Source organism: Scyliorhinus torazame, chromosome 10 (assembly GCF_047496885.1).
Source record: "Scyliorhinus torazame isolate Kashiwa2021f chromosome 10, sScyTor2.1, whole genome shotgun sequence".
In the NCBI taxonomy this organism is placed as follows: domain Eukaryota; kingdom Metazoa; phylum Chordata; class Chondrichthyes; order Carcharhiniformes; family Scyliorhinidae; genus Scyliorhinus; species Scyliorhinus torazame.
The window spans coordinates 100,255,182-100,276,970 of NC_092716.1; the positions used below are offsets into that span (position 1 = coordinate 100,255,182).

General features: G+C 52.2%; 1 protein-coding gene across 1 annotated transcript in view; it reads right to left on the reverse strand.

The window, feature by feature from the left end:
* The window catches only part of LOC140430237 (Y+L amino acid transporter 2-like), a 322,420-nt gene that overhangs the window by 106,599 nt on the left and 194,032 nt on the right, over positions 1–21,789 (reverse strand). The window contains exon 4 of the mRNA XM_072517666.1: positions 18,150–18,273. Coding sequence (XP_072373767.1) covers positions 18,150–18,273 — 124 coding nt within the window. The remainder of the gene's footprint in view (positions 1–18,149; positions 18,274–21,789) is intronic.

Sequence of the window (21,789 nt, forward strand, 5' to 3'; positions counted from 1 at the left end):
GCTCAGTTCAGCCATTTTGCAGTTTTGGTTTTGCAGTTTTGAAAAGTGCCTGGCTGGTTTTGCTGAGAGCAGTTTAAAAGTGTCTGGCTGTTTTGCTGCGAGCCGATTAAAAGGAGAAAGCCAGTTTGAGACAGCAGCTTGAGAAGTTCTGGTTTGCTGTGATCTGATTAAAAGGAGAAAGCCAGTTTGAGACAGCAGCTTGGGTGTGTCTGTGTGTTTCCAGAGAGTTTGCAGGAAGAAAGCAAGGTGCTGGCGCTGAAGTCACCCAAGCTAATATATCTCTGCCATTCTACAGAAAATATATATATCCTTTAACCTGATGTGATACTGTTTAAAGGTGTTAAGTCTCTTGGAAGTTTGAAGGAACATTTTAAGGAGTTATTTACTGTTGCAATATTTTCTGAGTTATCTTTGAAGTAAAGGGTGTTAAGAGATCCAATGTTTATTTAAGATGTTAAGTTGAGTTCATGGAATAAACAGTGTTTTGTGTTTAAAAACCCACGTGTCCATAATTGTAATCCCACACCTAGGGGAAAGCCGTGTGCTCGCAAAGGCAACAAATCCATTAAATGGATGGTTGGTTGAACTCCATGATACATTTTGGGGTTCTGAACACCCCTCGTCCATAACAATTGGGGGCTCGAGGGGGATAAAAGTCTATCTATTGGATTGGCTTTTGTGAACTTAAAGACAGTGAAGGATTGTTGCTTTTCCAGTGTGGTATTTTAGTTTAAGTGGGGAGAGCGTTGTGAACAATGGCTCTTTCAGAGGCTCAGAAGTTTTTGGGGGTGGAGAATGTTACACGTAGTACTTTACGGACAGAAACGAAAAGCAGACGGTTAGGTTTGGCAAGAACATTGCAGTTAACACTACCTGACAAAATGCGAAAAGGTGAGGTAAATATGGCGGTGGTTAAGCATTTAAAGATGCCTGAGATAGAGTTTGACTCTTTGGAAATGGCAAAAATTCAGTTGCAAATTAAACAAATGGAACATGAGAAAGAACATTAAAGCGGCTGGCATACAAGAGTGAGAGAGAGGTCAAAGAAAGAGAAAGAGAGAGAGAGGAAAAAGAAAAGGAGAAGAAAGGAGAAAAGAAAGAATAGCCCTAGCAGAACAAAAAGAAAAAGAAAGGGAGATACAGATCAGGGAGAAAGATAAAGAGAAGGAGTCTGAACTTCAGAAAATGGCCATGAAACATGACAATCAGTTAAAATTGGCAGACGTAAAGGGAAACGTACAGTTGGATGATAGTGATAAGGATAGTGAGAAAGAGTGTCACAGTCGAAAGCTTGGTGGGAATCTATTTAAATATGTCCAAGCATTGCCAAGGTTTGACGAGAAGGAAGTGGAAGCCTTTTTCATTTCATTTGAGAAGGTAGCTAAACAGGACATGTGGGTATTACTGATTCAAACAAAGCTGGTAGGTAGAGCTAGTGAAGTGTTTGCATCACTACCGGAGGAGGTATCTGGAACATATGAGGAGGTGAAGAAATCCATCTTAAGTGCATATGAGCTAGTGCCTGAAGCTTACAGACAAAGGTTTAGAAATTTACGGAAAGAATTTGGTCAAACATACATGGAGTTTGAAAGGCTCAAACAGAGTAATTTTGATAGGTGGATAAGGGCTTTGAAAATAGACCAAACGTATGAAGCTCTCAGAGAAATTATACTTTTGGAGGAGTTTAAAAATTCAATTCCTGATGTAGTGAGAACTCATGTGGAAGAGCAGAGGGTTAAAACTGCGAGATTAGCAGTGGAAATGGCAGACGATTATGAATTAGTTCATAAATCAAAGATTGGTTTCAGACATCAGTTTCAGCCGGTGAGGGATAGAAACTGGGGACATGAGAAATACTCAAGTGGTAAAGATAAAGGTGATCTGATGGGAGACAATAAAGAGAGTGTACCTCAGATTAAAAAAGAAATCCAGGAGGGTGGAAAAGAAATGAAAAGTTTCAGATGTTTTCACTGTAATAAACTAGGCCATGTAAAGTCACAGTGTTGGTGGTTGAAGAAAAGCACTGGGTAGGCTGATGTGGTAAAACAGGATAAAACAGTGGGGTTTGTTAAAGTGGTAAAGGAAAGCCCAAGGGAAGCGAAGGAGGTGCAAATGATTGTCCAGCCTGTTCAAGAAGTAATTGTTTTTAAAAAAATATATTTTATTGAAATTTTTCAAACTTTTTTCCCGTTTTTACAACTCAACAAGGGATTATACATTAAACATTATTTAAATAATATAGTGAGCTTACAACAAAACTAGAAAAGAATAAACAAAAACACAAAATAGTGCTCCCCCTCTCCTCCCCCCTGGGTTGCTGCTGCTGTCCTTTCTGTCTTTTCATTGTCGTTCCGCGAGATAGTCAAGGAACGGTTGCCACCGCCTGGAGAACCCCTGAGCCGATCCTCTCAACGCAAATTTTATTCGTTCCAATCTTATGAACCCTGCCATGTCGTTTATCCAGGCCTCCACGCCCGGGGGCTTCGCTTCCTTCCACATAAGTAGAATCCTTCGCCGGGCTACTAGGGACGCAAAGGCCAAAATGTCGGCCTCTCTCGCCTCCTGCACTCCCGGTTCTTCTGCAACCCCAAATATAGCTAACCCCCAGCCTGGCTTGACCCGGACCCCCACCACCATTGAAATTACCCTTGCCACACACCCCCAGAACTCATGCAGTGCCGGACACGACCAGAACATGTGTGTGTGGTTCGCCGGGCTTCTTGAGCACCTCCCACATCTGTCCTCGACCCCAAAAAACCTGTTCAGTCTTGCTCCCGTCATATGTGCTCTATGTAGAACCTTAAATTGAATCAGGCTAAGCCTGGCACACGAGGACGAGGAATTTACCCTACTTAGGGCATCCGCCCATAGCCCCTCCTCGATCTCTTCCCCCAGCTCTTCCCATTTTCCCTTCAGCTCCTCTATCATCGCCTCCCCCGCGTCCCTCATCTCCCGATATATTTCGGACACTTTGCCCTCTCCAACCCATGCCCCCGAAATCACTCTATCTTGGATCCCTTGCGTCGGGAGCTGTGGAAATTCCCTCACCTGTTGCCTCGCAAATGCCCTCACTTGCATGTATCGGAAGGCATTCCCTGGTGGCAACTTATATTTTTCTTCTAGCGCTCCCAGACTTGCAAACGTCCCGTCTATAAACAGGTCCCTCAGCTTCCTAATTCCTGCTCGCTGCCAACACTGGAATCCCCCATCTATCCTCCCCGGGACGAACCTGTGGTTATTCCTTATCGGGGACCACACCGAGGCACCCGTCACTCCCCTGTGTCGCCTCCACTGCCCCCAGATCTTCAAGGTCGCCACCACCACTGGGTTTGTGGTGTACCTTTTCGGGGAGAACGGCAGCGGCGCCGTCACCAGCGCATTTAGGCTTGTTCCCTTACAGGACGCCATCTCCAGCTTCTTCCACGCTGCTCCCTCTTCCTCCCTCATCCACTTACAGACCATCGACACATTGGCGGCCCAGTAGTAGTCGCTCATGCTCGGCAGTGCCAGTCCCCCTCTGTCCCTACTGCGCTGCAGGAACCCCCTCTTTACTCTCGGGGTCTTTCCCGCCCACACAAAGCTCATAATGCTCCTGTCTATTTTTTTTAAAAAGGCCTTTGTGACCAGGATGGGGAGGCACTGAAACACAAAAAGAAACCTCTCGGGAGGACCACCATTTTAACTGCCTGCACTCTGCCCGCCAGTGACAGCGGCACCATATCCCACCTCCTCCTCTAAAGTCCTCCTCCATCTGCTCCACCAGTCGCGTCAGGTTAAGTCCATGCAGGGTTCCTCAGTTCCTGGCCACCTGAATCCCCAGGTATCGAAAATTCCTTACCACTCTCCTCAGCGGCAGAGCATCTATCCCCCTGCCCTGTTCCCCGGGGTGCATCACAAAAAGCTCGCTCTTCCCCATATTTAGTTTGTATCCCGAGAACTCTCCAAACTCCCTAAGTATCTGCATTACCTCTGGCATCCCCTCTACCGGGTCCGCGACATATAGCAGTAGATCATCTGCGTAGAGCAACCCTCGATGTTCCTCTCCCCCTCTAAGCACCCCCCTCCACTTCTTAGAATCCCTCAGCGCTATGGCCAGTGGTCCAATTGCCAACGCGAACAGTAATGGGGACAGGGGACACCCTTGTCTTGTACCCCTATGTAGTCGAAAGTATCCTGATCTTTGCCTGTTTGTAACGACGCTTGCCATCGGGGCCCCATATAAGAGTCTGACCCATCTAATAAACCCCTCACCGAACCCAAACCACTTCAGCACCTCCCACAGATAGTCCCACTCCACCCTATCGAATGCCTTCTCTGCATCCATCGCCGCCACTATCTCTGCCTCCCCTTCCGGTGGGGGCGTCATCATCACCCCCAGCAACCTTCGTACATTAGCATTCAGTTGTCTCCCCTTTACAAACCCTGTCTGATTGTCATGCACCACCCCTGGGACACAATCCTCTACCCTTGTCGCCATCACTTTGGCCAGCAGTTTGGCGTCTACATTTAGGAGTGAGATTGGCCTGTATGACCCGCACTGCAGCGGGTCTTTATCTCGTTTCAGGATTAGCGATATCGTCGCCTCCGACATTGTCGGGGGTAGCATCCCCCTTTAGCCTCATTAAAGGTTCTCGCCAAAAGCGGGGCCAACAGGTCCATATACTTCCTGTAGAATTCCACCGGAAACCCATCTGGTCCCGGGGCCTTCCCTGCCTGCATTTTCCCCAGTCCTTTAATCACCTCATCCACCTTGATTAACGCCCCCAGCCCTGCCACCTCCTGCCCCTTCACCTTTGGGAACCTTAGCTGGTCCAGAAAGTGTAGCATTCCTTCTTTTCCCCCCGGGGGTTGGGACTTGTATAGCCTCTCATAGAAGGTCTTGAACAGCTCATTCACTTTCCCTGCTCTCTGCTCCATATTTCCCGTTTTGTCCCTAACTCCCCCGATCTCTCGCCGCCACCCTCTTCCGAAGTTGTTGGGCTAGCAGCCGGCTCGCCTTTCCCCCATACTCATATTGTATCCCCTGTGCCTTCCTCCACTGTGCCTCTGCCTTTCCCGTGGTCAGCAGGTCAAACTCCGTCTGTAGTCTTCGTCTTTCTCTGTATAGCCCTTCGTCTAGGGCCTCCGCATATTTTTTATCCACCCTCAAAATTTCCCCCACTAATGTCTCTCTTTCTTTGCCCACTTGTTTCCCCTTGTGGGCTCTGATGGAGATCAGCTCTCCTCTAACCACCGCCTTCAGCGCTTCCCATACTACCCCCACCTGAACCTCCCCATCGTCGTTGACCTCCAAGTATCGCTCAATACACCCCTTCACACTTCCGCAGACCCCCTCGTCCGCCAGTAGTCCCATATCTAGTCGCCAGAGTGGGCGCTGCTCCCTTTCCTCTCCTAGTTCCAAATCCACCCAGTGCGGGGCGTGATCTGAAACGGCTATGGCCGAGTACTCCGTTCCTGCCACCTTCGGGATCAGTGCCCTTCCCAAAACGAAAAAGTCTATCCGGGAGTATACCTTGTGGACGTGGGAGAAAAAAGAGAACTCTTTACCCATCGGCCTGGCGAATCTCCACGGGTCCACTCCCCCCATTTGTTCCATAAATCCCTTAAGCACCTTGGCCGCTGCCGGCCTTCTCCCGGTCCTGGATCTGGACCGGTCTAGCCCTGGATCCAGCACTGTGTTAAAGTCACCCCCCATTATCAAATTTCCCACCTCCAGGTCCGGGATACATCCCAGCATTCGCTTCATGAATCCTGCGTCATCCCAATTTGGGGCATATACATTCACCAACACAACCGCCTCGCCCTGCAGTCTGCCACTCGCCATCACATATCTGCCCCCACTGTCCACCACTATGTTCTTAGCCTCGAATGATACACGTTTCCCCACCAATATTGCCACCCCTCTGTTTTTCGCGTCCAACCCTGAGTGGAATACCTGTCCCACCCATCCTTTTCTTAGTCTAATCTGATCCGCCAACTTCAGGTGCGTCTCCTGGAGCATGACTATGTCCGCCTTCAGTCTCTTTAAGTGCGCAAACACCCGTGCCCTCTTAATCGGCCCATTTAAACCTCTCACATTCCACGTGATCAGCCGGATTGGGGGGCCATTCACCCCCCCCCCCCCCCTCGTCGACTAGCCATCCCCTTTTTTAGGCCATCTCCTCATCCAGGTCCCACGCACCCGTCTGTCCCCCTGGCAGCACCCTCCCGCCCCTCCCACCTCATCTCTTACCAGCTCCCCCTTGCACTCAGCGGCAGCAACCCAGTTAATCCCCCCCCCCCCCCCCCCCCCCCCCCCCCCCCCCCCCCCCCCGCTAGATCCCCCTCTAGCTTGATTACTCCCCCCATATTGCTTCCGGAAGTCAGCTAACTCTGGCTGACCTCGGCTTCCCCCGTTCACTCTTTGACCTCCCTGAGTGTGAGGCTCCCTTCCTTCCTGCGCCCGTTTTCCCGCTATAATTTCCATAGCGCGGGAAAAATACCTGCGCTTTCCTCTCGGCCCCGCCCCCTATGGCGCAGTTCCCTCATTCCCCTTCCCTGTCCCTTTTCCCACCGGCGCCCACATTTCTTCGTGTCCCCCCCATTGGGGGGAGAAAAATTCCCAGTCCAACATTGCTATACAGTAGCCCTCCCCTTTCCCCACTTTACATTACTGTACCACCACCTCGCTGCTTCTCTCCAAACATCAAACTCTCAAATCTAGTCCAGTTTCTCTTCTTGGATGAATGTCCATGCCTCCTCCGCCGTCTTGAAGTAGTGGTGCTTGCCCTGATGCGTGACCCACAGTCGCGCCGGCTGCAGCATCCCAAATTTAATTTTCTTCCTATGGAGCACCGCCTTGGCCCGGTTAAAGCTCGCCCTCCTTCTCGCCACCTCCGCACTCCAGTCCTGATACACACTTATCACCGCGTTCTCCCATTTGCTACTCCGTGCCTTCTTGGCCCAGCTCAGGACCATCTCTCTGTCCCTGTAGCGATGGAACTTCACCGCTATTGCTCATGGTGTTTCCCCTGCCTTTGGTCTTCTCACGAGGACCCGCTATGCTCCCTCCACTTCCAGGGGGCCCGTTGGGGCCTCAGCTCCCAATGGTGTATGGAGCATCGTGCTCACATACGCCCCAGCATCAGCTCCCTCCGTTCCTTCGGGGAGACCCAGAATCCATAGGTTTTTCCTCCTCGAGCTGTTCTCCAGGGCTTCCAGCCTTTCTATGCACCTCTTGTGTAGTGCCTCGTGTGTCTCCGTTTTTACCACCAGGCCCTGTATCTCATCTTCATTCTCGGCTGCCTTTGCCTTCACTCCACGGAGCTCCATCGCCTGGACCTTTTGTGTTTCCTTCAGTCCCTCGATTGCCAGTAACATCGGCGCCAGCAACTCTTTCTTGAGCTCCTCCACACATCGTCGGAGAAACTCCTGCTGGTCCGGGCCCCAGACCACCTGGGCTCCATCGGCCGCCATCTTGCTTCTCCCTTCTCTTCTCTGCCGCTGCTCCAAAGGATCCTCCGCAATCTGGCCACTACCGCCGCTCCTTTCCATACACACCCGGGGGGACTCCTTCCTTCGTCACCTCACACTGGGTTGGGTCAAAAGAAATTTCCGTTGGGGCTCCCGATAAGAGCCCAAAAGTCCGTTGGAACGGGAGGTGCCGAAACATGCGGCTTAGCAGTGCATCACCGCAACCGGAAGTCTCAAGAAGTAATTGTTAAGAAGGTGCCAGATGTATTTAAAGAATTTACTTGTGTGGGTAAAGTTTACTCATGTGTATCGGGAGGAGCAGGTAAAGAAGTCACAATTTTAAGAGATACAGGGGTGAGTCAATCATTAATGGTAAGAGATGAGGAATTATGTAGTTTGGGAAGAATGTTGCCAGAAAAGGTGGTGATATGTGGAATTCAGGGTGAGAGGAGTAGCGTTCCATTATATAAGGTAAGGTTGGAAAGTCCAGTGAAGGGTGGTGAAGTGGTAGTAGGAGTAATAGATAATAGTTACCAGTACCGCAGGGATCAGTTCTGGGTCCTCTGCTATTTGTGATTTTCATTAATGAGTTGGTTGAGGGAGTTGAAGGGTGGGTCAGTAAATTTGCAGATGATACGAAGATTGGTGGAGTTGTGGATAGTGAGGAGGGCTGTTGTCGGCTGCAAAGAGACATAGATAGAATGCAGAGCTGGGCTGAGAAGTGGCAGATGGAGTTCAACCCTGAAAAGTGTGAGGTTGTCCATTTTGGAAGGACAAATATGAATGCGGAATACAGGGTTAACGGTAGGGTTCTTGGCAATGTGGAGGAGCAGAGAGATCTTGGGGTCTATGTTCATACATCTTTGAAAGTTGCCACTCAAGTGGATAGAGCTATGAAGAAGGCCTATGGTGTGCTAGCGTTCATTAACAGAGGGATTGAATTTAAGAGCCGTGAGGTGATGATGCAGCTGTACAAAACCTTGGTAAGGCCACATTTGGAGTACCGTATACAGTTCAGGTCGCCTCATTTTAGGAAGGATGTGGAAGCTTTGGGAAAGGTGCAAAGGAGATTCACCAGGATGTTGCCTGGAATGGAGAGTAGGTCTTATGAGGAAAGGATGAGGGTGCTAGGCCTTTTCTCAATAGAACGGAGAAGGATGAGGGGCGACTTGATAGAGGTTTATAAGATCATCAGGGGAATAGATAGCATAGACCGTCAGAGACTTTTTCCCCGGGTGGAACAAACCATTACAAGGGGACATAAATTTAAGGTGAATGGTGGAAGATATAGGGGGGATGTCAGAGGTAGGTTCTTTACCCAGAGAGTAGTGGGGGCATGGAATGCACTGCCTGTGGAAGTAGTTGAGTCGGAAACATAAGGGACCTTCAAGCAGCTATTGGATAGGTACATGGATTATGGTAGAATGATATAGTGTAGATTAATTTGTTCTTAAGGGCAGCATGGTAGCATTGTGGATAGCACAATTGCTTCACAGCTCCAGGGTCCCAGGTTCGATTCCGGCTTGGGTCACTGTCTGTGCGGAGTCTGCACATCCTCCCCGTGTGTGCATGGGTTTCCTCCGGGTGCTCCGGTTTCCTCCCATACTCCAAAGATGTGCAGGTTAGGTGGATTGGCCATGATAAATTGCCCTTAGTGTCCAAAATTACCCTTAGTGTTGGGTGGGGTTACTGGGTTATGGGGATAGGGTGGAGGTGTTGACCTTGGGTAGGGTGCTCTTTCCAAGAGCCGGTGCAGACTTGATGGGCCGAATGGCCTCCTTCTACACTGTAAATTCTATGATAATCTATGATTAATCTAGGACAAAGGTTCAGCACAACATCATGGGTTGAAGGGCCTGTTCTGTATATTTCTATGTTCTATAAACTATCTTGTCCAGGAATACAGTTTATCTTGGGTAATGATATAGCTGGATCGCAGGTGGGAGTGATGCCCACTGTGGATGATAAGCCAGTGGAAAATCAGTCAACTGAAGTGTTGAAGGACGAATATCCGGGGATTTTTCCGGATTGTGTAGTAACAAGGTCGCAAAGTCACAGGTTAAGACAAGAGGAGAAATCAAAGAGTGAAGATGAAGTTGAAGTGCAATTATCAGAAACGATTTTTGATCAGATGGTTGAAAAAGAACAAGAACAGGTGGAGGATGAGGCGGATATTTTTAGCTCAGGAAAATTAGCGGAGTTACAAAAGAAAGATGTAGCAATAAAACGGATATATCAGAAAGCATATACGGAAAAGGAATCTGAGAGTATACCAGAGTGTTATTACCGTAAAAATGATGTCTTGATGAGAAAATGGAGACCTGTACATATGCAGGCGGATGAAAAGTGGGCAGAAGTTCATCAAGTAGTATTGCCGGTAGGGTATAGAAAGGAGGTGTTGCGAGTTGCACATGAGGTACCAGTGGGAGGTCATTTGGGAATAAGGAAAACTCAAGCTAAAATCCAGAAACATTTTCATTGGCCTGGACTACATAAAGATGTAGTTAAATTTTGTCAATCATGTCACACATGTCAAGTGATAGGGAAACCTCAAGCAGTGATAAAACCAGCGCACTTAATACCCATTCCAGCATTTGAGGAACCTTTTTCAAGGGTCCTAATCAATTGTGTAGGACCGCTTCCTAAAACAAAAAGTGGGAATCAATATCTTTTGACTCTAATGGATGTGTCTACTAGGTTTCCAGAGGCCATTCCAGTACGTAATATTACAGCTACAAAGATTGTGGAGGAGTTACTTAAATTCTTTACTAGATATGGACTACCCACAGAAATTCAATCGGATCAAGGATCAAATTTTACTTCAAAGTTATTCAAAGAAGTTATGGATAGCTTCGGAATAAAACAATTTCAATCAACTGCGTACCATCCAGAATCGGAGGGAGCGTTAGAAAGATTGCATCAGACATTAAAGACAATGTTGAGGGCGTATTGTCACGATTATCCAGAGGATTGGGATAAAGGAATCCCATTCGTATTGTTTGCAATTAGGGATGCACCTAATGAGTCTACCAAATGTAGCCCTTTTGAACTAATTTTTGGCCATGAGGTAAGAGGACCACTTAAAGTGATTCAGGAAAAATTGGTGGGTGAGAAATCGGAAATTACACTATTGGATTACGTGTCAAATTTTAGGGAACGATTAAATAGAGCAGGTGAATCGGCGAGACAACATTTAAAAGTTGCACAAAATGTGATGAAACGGGTAGCAGACAAGAAATCCAAAGTTCGGAGTTTTGCCAGTGGGGATAAAGTTTTAGTGTTGTTACCAGTGGTAGGGGAGCCTTTAAAAGCTAGGTTTTGTGAACCGTATCAGATTGAAAGGAAATTAAGTGAGGTGAATTATGTGGTAAAAATACCAGATAGAAGGAAGACTCACCGAGTGTGTCATGTGAACATGCTTAAAAGGTACTTTGAAAGGGAAGGAGAGAAAAAGAGGTTTTAATGATTCTAACTCAAAGTGACAAACCAAATCCAGATGACTGTGAATTTGACATACCTCAAATTAAATTGGAAAACAAGGATGTTCTTAAAAATTGGGATTAATTGTCAAATTACCTTCCTGAGGAAAAATGAACTGACCTGAAAGAGTTATTGATATCACATGGGCAAGTTTGTAGAGATAAATTGGGAAGTACTAAAATGGATATACATGATGTAGATGTGGGAAATGCTGTTCCGATCAAACAACATCCATATAGACTTGACACTTTAAAATTGGCATAGGTTAACAGCGAGATTGAGAGTATGCTGGAGAATGGCATAATTGAAGTGGGTTGCAGCCAATGGAGCTCACCCATAGTGATGGTACCTAAACCAGACGGTACCCAAAGGTTGTGTGTGGACTACAGAAAGGTGAATGCAGTTACAAGAACGGACTCTTATCCTGTCCCACCATTGAAGGATTGCATGGAGAAAGTGGGACAATCTGTTTTTATTTCCAACTTCCAGACATGGAAAGAACGTTTAAGACATCGTATGGAGTTCTTCGATCGACTTCAGAAGGCGGGTTTGGTGATGAACCTAGCCGAAAGTGAATTTGGAGAAGCCCGAATCACTTTCCTTGCGGAGTTTCTGATATCCTCAAGAACCCGCCGCCCGGGTTCAAATGCTAAAGTAGTTGGGCCGGCGGCAACTAGCGCATGTGGAAGTGGCCTTCTTCCCCGCGCCGACCCTGATGCCAAATGGCACAGGGCTACAGGAGCCGGCGCGGAGGAAAGGAGGCCGGGGGGCAGAGAGGTCGGCCCGCCGATCAGTGGCCCCCGATCCCAGGCCAGGCCACTATGGAGGAGCTCCCCCCCCACTGGCTGCTCCCGGACCCTTCAATGCCGAGGTCCCGCCGGCTCAGAGGATGTTAGAGCGGTACCAGCGGGACCCGGCTTTTTGATGACTGCCGCTCTGCCCATCCGGGCCGGAGAATCGGCGCGCCGGCCTGTGCCGGAAAGTCGCCGCATATCCCAACCGGGCCGCGCTGACCATGCTGGCGCTGATTCTCTGCACTGCGAAGAATTGCGTCCTGGAGTCGGGGCGGGGTCCCGGCGAAGGGGGGGGGCGGGGGGTCGGAGAATTCCGCCCTTGGTTTTTTAAGTTCAGAGAATGGAATTGAAGGTTGCTGTTTTAAGAATATCTTTCATTCATTCAAACTCAGCTACCATGTTGCATAGTACTGACTTCAGACTCAGCTGCAGAGTTCCTCCAGCTGTGCTGTTTTAAAAACCTGTATGCTCTGTCTGGTTAGTGCCCTGATGATTTTTAAAAAGTAAGTTCAGCCTTTTAGTGAATTTTTCTTTCCCTTTTGTGATCTGACTAGGTCCCTTGACTTGGCGTTCACTCAGGACCTTATTTTCATCTGCAGAGGGAATTATTCTCCTGTCTTTTAAGGTGAAATTCTCCGTTATCGGCGCAAAGTCCGCCGACCGGCGGCAAAAATGGCGCAAATCCCACCTGCAACACGCTGCCCCAAACGTCGCAAAGTCTCCGGCCCGGAATGGGCTAGCAGCGACGTGACGCTATCCGCGCTGGCTCACGTGGTTCATGGCTTGACGGCTCATTAAGGACGCTGCTCCCCCCACCCGACCAGAACACCCGACCGGATGGCCGCCCACCGCTCAGCCCCGAGGTTCCAGTCTCGTGACATTGAGGCGCTCCTGGACGCAGAGGAGGGAGGCCCTGTATCCCGGGCACGGCCGCAGAGTTGCCCAACGCCACAGCTGGCGTCTGTGGAGGGAGGTGGCAGAGGCCGTCACCGCTGTGGCCCTGACACCACGGACAGGCACCCAGTGCCACAAGAAGGTGAATGACCTCGTCAGAGCAGCCAGGGTGAGCCTCCCCCCGTCCGATATCCATATCCCCCATATCCCCCCTCCCCCATATCCCCCCTCCCCCATATCCCCCCTCCCCATATCCCCCCTCCCCCATATCCCCCTCTCCCATGTCCCCCCTCCCCATATCCCCCCTCCCCCATATCTGCCTTCCCCCATTTCCCCAAGTGAATCCAGCCCTAACCTTAATCTCTGCAATACACGCGCAACTGATGGCGTGCATTCATATACCTATCTAACACTGTTGCCTTTTACCCCTGCCAGCCCCCCCCCCCCCCCCCCACCCCCCACAGGAGAAACGCGCACACAACACCAGGGAGCATGTGAGGACTGGAGGAGGCCCCGCTGATGAGAGGCCATTGGCCGAACATGAGGGAAGGGCCCTGGAACTGGCTGGTGGACCTGAGGACCGTGAGGTTGCTGATGCCGAGGTCGGGGGCCCACCAGCAAGTGAGCCACCGACAGCCCGTCCCCATATCCCCTCTCCCCTATATCCCCCTCCCCCATATCACCTGATCACTGCCTGCGTGTCTAACCATGCATGCTTCATTGTGTATCGCAGGAGCAAACGTCGAGGCACCCATCCCCGCAGATGCAGACCGCCCGCATGATGCCCCTCGGAGACCACGGGAGACGGAGAGACCCGGACCCTCTGGCATGCGACGCCCGCAGGATGCCCCTTGGAGACCACTGGAGATGGAGAGACCTGGAGCAACAGGGAGACGACGCCCCCATCTCGTGCGGGTGCGACGACGCAGGCGTGTGCCACCCAGCGACGAGAGGGGCAGCCACAGGCCCCCGTCACAGCCGAGCCACGAAACCATTACCCAGGACACCACTACCCAGGACACCACTATCCAGGACACCACTACCCAGGACACCACTACCCAGGAAACTGAAATACAGGACAGTGACACAGATTGGATGGGCGGAGACGAACTGCCACCCCAAAGTGCCATGGACTCAGAGTGGGACGATGCGCACGACACAACGCCACTGCTGTCACCAACACCCTCCACCATCGCAGAAACACTCACCTCGGTTGGGCACTTTAGTGATGAGGTCTCTGGTACACTTACTGGTGCGCACAACACAGCCGTCCCGGTACAGCAGGTGGAGGTAGGAGCAGCAGAGGGGCCCCGGGCGGTTGGAGGGCAGCCCAGCCCAAGCGAACATCTGCCGCCCAGATGGATCCCGGGTTCCTGGAGTTACCACACCCACCCATAGATCCGATGCAACCACCGAACCTGAGATGAGCGAAGAAGGTGACGGCCGGGTTGCGGCGGCTGCAGTCGCAGGTGGAGGAGTCCACCCGCGTCCAGGAGCTGGGAATGGTGCCGGTCATGCGTGCCACCCAGGCCAACACCACACGGGAGGCGTCCGCGGTAGATGCAATGGGTGCGACGGTGTCAGACATGGGGAACGGTTTGCGAGGCCTGGGGCTTTCCGTGCAGGCGGCGTCTGTGGCCCAGGGCATGGCTGCCCTCTCACAGGAGGCCATGAGCCAGCGCCAGCGGCAGATGGCAGAGGCGCTCAATGCCATGGCCCAGCCTCAGCAGGCCATGGCCCAGTCTCAGCAGGCCATGGCCCAGTCTCAACAGTCCATAGCCCAGTCTCTGCAGGCCATGGCCATGTCTCTGCAGGCCATCGCTGAGGGCATCGGCGCCATTGCCCATGTGCGAGCCGGTGTCGCACAGTCACAGACAGGGTTTGCCAATCCCCTGAGCTCCATGGCTGCAAACCTGCAGACCCCTGTCGATACTAGCACGGGCCTCCAGGACTGGCAGCGCCAGATGTCGGGGGGGCGTTGGATGGCCAGTCCGTTCGCATCCTCCACCCATGTAGAGGCCTGGGGGCCATCGGGCACCCCGAGGGAGGAGGAGGTGCAGGAGCCAGTTCCGGGCCCCATTGTAGGGGAGGTCCCAGAACACCTCAACACCTTGGACTCCCCCCCTTCCGTCCCAGGTGCGTCGGGTGGGCAACGGGCAGGACAGGCTGGCAGCTTGCAATCCCAGTCGCCCATCTAGGCCAGGACGCCCCAGGAAACGGCCGCCAAAGGGATCCCGTGTCAGAGAGCAGCAATCACAGGAGTCCACCTCCAATTCTGCTGTACCGTCTGGGGAACCACATAGACGTAGTCATAGGGTCCGTAAGGCCAAACAATTAGACACTGAGTAAGTTGGCACGGGTGCAGGGCACAGATAAGTTTTAGGGGCTAGGGCACGTGCATGAACTCCTTTCGTTATTAAAGTCAATGTTACACCTACAGAAACTGCCTTTGTGCTCTGTCCAAAGCGTGCAGAGGTGTCATGTACGTTGAGCGCAAGTGTGTGTGAGGGGTGGTCTTACCTCAGCCCCAGGTGAGTCTGCCCCCTTCCCCCTGGGCCACCATCAACATCGCCCCGGGCAGAGGACGGGACCGTGCGCTGCAGTGTCACAGCCGCATGCAGGGATGGTCCGGGTGGATGGTGGTACTGTGGCCATGGGTCAGACATAGTCCAACGATGTGGAGCCAGGAGCTCATCGCAGGGTGGGTTGTCATCATCCTCCATGGCCTGCAATAGACACGCGTCCACTGGCAACTGTGTGAGCCCGGCCGTTGTGCCGCAGGTGGATCGGCAATGGGGGGGTGGTGTGCATGCGGGTGGGGTGGGTGGGGTTGGGGAGGGGGGTGAGGGTGCTGTGTGGGTGGATGGGTGGGGTTTGTGGGTGGTTGGCTGTTGCCATGGTGTGCGGTCTGTGGCCATACTACCCGATTCCCACGCCCATCTAGTCAGTGAAGCAGGCGGCTATCAGCCTGTCCCGTGCCCGCTGGCCCAGCCGGTAACGGTGGACAGCCACCCGCCCGTGTCTAGCCGGTCTGCCCTGACCATTTCCCCCATCCCCCTCATCTGGGGAGGACTGCGCCTCTTCCTGCTGCTCCTCCACTCCGCCCTCTTCTGCCTGCGGCACATCGCCCCTCTGCTGGGCTATGTTGTGCAGGACGCAGCACACCACAATGATGCGGCCGACCCTATCTGACCGATACTGGAGGGCGCCCCCAGAGAGGTCCAGGCACCTGAAACGCATCTTCAGCACGCCAAAGCACCTCTCTATCACTCCCCTTGTCGCTACATGGGCATCATTGTAGCGGTTCTCCGCCTCATTGCGTGGCCTCCGTATAGGCGTCATCAGCCACGATTGCAATGGGTAGCCCCTGTCGCCCAGCAACCAGCCCATCAGCCGGGGATGGCGTCCCTCGTACATGCCGGTGATGTATGACCGCGACAACACGTATGAGTTGTGTACACTGCCCGGGTACCGGGCGCAGACGTGCAGGATCATCATGCGGTGGTCGCAGACCACCTGTATGTTCATCAAATATGTCCCCTTCCTATTGGTGAACACGGCCCTGTTATCTGCAGGTGGCCGCACGGCGACGTGCATCCCATCAATCGCGCCCTGGACCATGGGGAACCCGGCCACGGCAGAGAAGCCCACGGCCCGGGCATCTTGGCTGGCCCGGTCCACAGGGAAGCGGATGTAGCGGTGCGCCATGGCATATAGGCCGTCTGTCACTGCCCGGATGCACCGGTGCACCGATGTCTGCGATATGCCGGACAGGTCCCCACTCGGTGCCTGGAATGACCCCGTTGCATAAAAGTTCAGGGCCACCGTAACCTTGACGGACACGGGGAGAGGGTGTCCCCCGCCAGTGCCACGCGGTGACAGGTGTGCTAGCAGGTGGCAGATGTGTGCCACGGTTTCCCGGCTCATCCGGAGTCTCCTCCTGCATTCTCGGTCCGTGAGGTCTTGGTATGACTGCCGGGGCCGGTACACACGGGGCGCCCTCGGGTGCCTCCGTTGCCGTGGGGCCGCGACGTCCTCCTCGTCCTGTCGGTCAGGTGTCCCTCCAGCCTGGTCGGCTGCCGCCTGCCCCTCTGCGGCAGCCTGCGCCGCCTCTCTGGCACGCTCCTCCTCATCCAGGGCAACATGGACATTAGTGGCTGCTGCCACGGCGGCCAACATCGCTGGCTGATCGGAAAACATGACGGCGGGGGGGGGGGGGGGGGGGGGGGGGGGGAGAGAACGACGACATGTCATCATTGCCCATACCCCCTTCTCCCCCCAGTCAGGTGGCATGGACCGCATGGGTCTGACTGTTGGAGGCTGGCACCTGGCCAGGTGGACCAACTCACTTGCCCCCCCCCCCCCCCCCCAACGTCCCTCCCCGGCACGAAACCCAATCTTCCTCCCCGGCACGGACCCCATCCTCCTCCCCGGCATGGACGCCGATTGAAAGGTGGTTTGATTTACGCTGACGTGACCCGTTATCACGTCGGCGGGACTTCGGCCCATCCGGACGAGAGAATATCGGCAGCCCCAAAATCCATTGCCTTGCGCCCACCCGTGCCATTCTCCGAGGTGTGCGGCGCCATTGACGCCCCGCCGACTTTTCTCCCTTCGGAGACTTTGGCGGGCGGCGGGGGCGGAATTCACGGCGACCAACGGCCATTCTGCTACCTGCTGGGGGGGTCGGAGAATCTCGCCCTTAGCCTTTTTGCTTTCTTGAACTTTGCTCAGCGTTTTGTGATCTGGCCAGGTCCATTGACTCTGCATCTGCAATCGACCAGGTCTGGCAATGGAACTTTCCTCGGCGATTTCCAGCTGTGTCTTTAATTTGGGGTTTTCTCACAGGTCAGACTGCAGTTTTTTGATATTTTCATGCTTTTGGGATCCATCCTTCACTGCCACCATATTGTAAAGGGTGTTTGGTGTCTGACAGAAGTTTGAAGGCTTGCATGGTTGAACATGAAGTGTTTAACCACTACTCCAAAGTACTGCCCTGTATGGGTGCTATCTCCATGCTGGCTTCTGCTAAACTACTACTGTATGCAATCTAGGTCATGCGACTCTCCATCATATTGTTGGTGATATAGTTCTCCGTCCCATATTAAACTTTGCTTTGCCCAAACATGTTTATATTACATTACTCTCATTTGTTCTCTACTCCAGATGTGCCATGTTCCATTTCTCCACTCTTGAGTAATTTACCCATACCCACTGTCCCTGCCTCCTGCCCCTGCTCCCCTCTGCCCTCCAGTCCAAGTTGCATTGACCATGTATGAGCAAGTTGTCAACCACTTCCCTTTTAGAAAACTCTACTCCAGCCAAGAATTTATTTCTCCAAGTACCTGTCTCAATTTTTAAGTAATGTAACATATTTATTTTGTTTTTTTCTCCTCTAGAATTCCCAACACAGATTTCATCAATCATGACCCTGAGGAAACAAAGTTTTAAATTCCTGTTTCTAGCATTTTCTTCAGTCTGAAATATTTAGTAGGAATGTTCAAAAATGTAATTATCAAATGCACTTACCACTGCTAAAGCCTCACTCTGGATAATGGCATTTGGATCTAACGCACCGTAATAAGCCACAATTGTCAGAATGTAAAAGACAATCACCAAGGGCACCGAAATAAAAATGGCACGGGGCAGATTCCTGAAGAATAAGGAAAAGTAACAATGAAATCATTCAACAGAAAGATCGTTTTTAAAATATCAGTGTACACATAGTTAGAATAATCAGTTTTCCAGGCTTAAAACAACCCAAAATATTTAGTTTAAAACTTCACTGTGCTCAATTACTTGTTTTGATGAATGTGGTGCTATTATACATATATATTGTATTTTTGATCATCTGTAAGTGGTGTTGAAAAGCAACCATTCTCACAGGGTATTTTTGTGATATGAGGGATATTTGTATAGTACTTCAATATAGCATTTCATATGAAGTACATATATATATATATATGCAGTACTCCATTAGCTGTATATTGATGGACAGCTTTGCTGAGTAAAACTACTATATAACATGAGCACTTTAAAAAAATTAATTCAAGGGATGTGGTCATCATTTGCCCATCCCGAATTTCCCTTGAGAAGATGGTGGTATAACAGAGGCAGTGTGGTTCTCCAGCCAGCAGAAAAGATCTCCATCGTCAATGTTAAATTCTACCCATGGTGTGAGTTTGCCGGTTGCTTGGTCCTGTTTATTTCTGCTTGTTTCTGCTTGCCTATATCTAATTTCAGGTTCTGGCACATGTTAATGAGATTGGCAGAAAATTTATGGTTCCCCCGCGTAGTAGTCACCACTGTTGTATTATATTGTATATACTGCACTGCATATGAGGGTATTACGATAAGGCCCCTGTACTACAGGTACGGGGGTAGATCCCTGCCTGCTGGCACCGCCCAGTAGGCAGAGTATAAATGTGTGTGCTCTCCGAACTGCAGCCATTTCAGCAGCAGCTGTAGGAGGCCACACATCTCTGTGTAATAAAGCCTCGATTGCTCTCTACTCTCGTCTCGTCGTAATTGATAGTGCATCAATTTATTACACAGAGATTTTACAAAGATAGATCTCCGCATCAAGCTGGATCACCTGCAGCTGCATTCTCAAGCAGACAACATCAAAAAGGACTTCGCACATTGGCTAGCTTGCTTTGAAGCATACATCGGATCTGCGACAGACCCAATCCCAGAAGCTCCAGATTCTGTACATGCGACTGAGCTCCGATGTCTTTCCCCTCATCCAGGAGGCGCCTACCTATGCAGAGGCCATGGTGCTACTGAAGGAGAACTAAGTTCAGCAGACCAACAAGATCTACGCCAGGCACCTCCTGTCCTCGTGGCACCAACTTCCCGGTGAGTCTGTGGAAGATTTCTGGCGTGCTCTGCTTGCCCTGGTGAGAGACTGTGATTGCCAGGCCATTTCAGCTGCTGAACATTCTAACCTGCTAATGAGTGATGCGTTCATTACGGGCATAGGGTCGGCCTACATCCGCCAGCGCCTCTTAGAAGGGGCTACGCTTGACCTCGCGGTGACCAAGAAACTAGCGCTCTCGCTCACAGTTGCCTCACGCAACTTACAGGCGTATGCCCCCGACCGCACGGCTCACCCATCCTGGGCATCGTGGACCCTGCTAGCGGCCACCCCATCATGGACCCCATCAGCGACCGCCCCCAGCCAACCGCACGCCAGCACCGTGCGGCAGCCAACCAACCCCGGGGGACCCAAGTGCTACTTCTGCGGACAGACACAATACTCCCGGCAGCGCTGCCCGGCGCGGAGCGCGCTCTGCAAGGCCTGCGGCAAGAAAGGACATTTCGCTGCAGTGTGCCAGGCCCGCTCAATCGCCGCTATTGTCCCTGCACCCCCCATGTGCGGCCAGTGGGCGCCGCCATCTTCCTCGCCTCAGACAACGCGCGGCCCGTGGGCGCCGCCATCTTGCTCCCCTCACAACACGTGCTGCCCGTGGGCACTGCCATCTTGCTTGCCTCACAACCAATGGGCGGAGCCATCTTGCCTTCCTCAGGACACGAGCGGCCCGTGGGCGCCGCCATCTTCCCTGCCTCAGGACCCCTGCCCGCCGAGCATCTCATCGGGCCGCTCATCGCCTGCAACCGCCAACGACCAGCCGCGTCTCGCCTCCGTCACGATCGACCAGTCCCGACCTCACAACCTCGCGACCGCATCGACAAAGGTGAAGGTCGACAGGCACGAGATATCCTGCCTTCTGGACTCCAGGAGCACTGAGAGCTTCATCCACCCCGATACGGTAAAGTGCTGCTCCCTCGCGGTACACTGCATTAACCAAAGAATCTCCCTGGCCTCTGGATCCCACTCCGTGGCGATCCGGGGGTACTGCATCGCCACCCTCACCATCCAGGGCGTAGAGTTCAGCGGCTTCCGACTCTCCATCCTCCCCAACCTCTGCGTTGCCTTGCTACTAGGCCTGGACTTCCAGTGCAACTTCCACAGCCTAACCCTGAAATATGGCAGGCGCCTACCACCCCTTACTGTATGCGGCCTCACGACCCTTAAGGTCGACCCACCTTCTCTGTTTGCAAACCTCAACCCGGATTGCAAACCCGTCGCCACCAGGAGCAGACGGTACAGCGCCCAGGACAGGACCTTCACCAGGAGCTAAGGGCCAGTGGCTGCTGCGGGAAGGTATCATCGAGGCCAGCAACAGAAAATGGGGGAGAAAAACAGGATGGTCGTTGACTACAGTCAGACCATCAATCGGTACCCTCTCCCACGCATATCTGATATGGTCAATCAGAGTACCGGGTCTTCTCGACAGTGGACCTGAAATCTGCCTACCACCAGCTCCCCATTCACAAGGCGGACTGCCCGTACACCGCGTTTGAAGCGGACGGCCGCCTTTACCATTTCCTTGGGGTTCCCTTCAACGTCATTAACGGGGTCTCGGTCTTCCAACGGCAGATGGACCGAATGGGTGACCGGTACGGACTGCGGGTCACTTTCCCGTACCTGGATAACGTCACCATTTGCAGCCATGACCAGCAGGACCACGACGCTAACCTTTCCAAATTTCTCCTCACCGCTAAACTCCTCAACCTAACCTACAACAAGGAGAAGTGTGTGTTCAGCACAAACCGATGGGCCATCCACGTCTATGTGGTCCAGAACGAAGTTCTAGGGCCCGACCCCGATCGTATGCGCATCCGCATGGATCACCCCCTTCCCCACAGCCCCAAGGCCCTCAAACGATGCCTGGGGTTCTTTTCGTACTACACCCAGTGGGTCCCTAACTATACGGACAAGGCCCATCCACTCATCCACTCCACCGATTTCCCACCGATGGCAGAGGCTCACCAGGCGTTCAACTGTAACAAGGCCGACATCACCAAGGCCGCAATGCACGCGGTCGATGAGACGCTCCCCTTCCAAGTTGAGAGCGATGCATCAGACGTCGCTCTGGCCGCCACCCTCAACCAGGCAGGCAGGCCCGTGGCATTCTTTTCCCGCGCACTCCATGCCTCCGAAATTCGGCATTCCTCCGTCGAAAAGGAGGCCCAAGCTTTCGTTGAAGCTGTGCGGCACTGGAGGCATTACCTGGCCGGCAGGAGAATCACTCTCCTCACAGACCAATGGTCGGTTACCTTCATGTTTAACAACACACAGCGGGGCAAGATCAAAAATGATAAG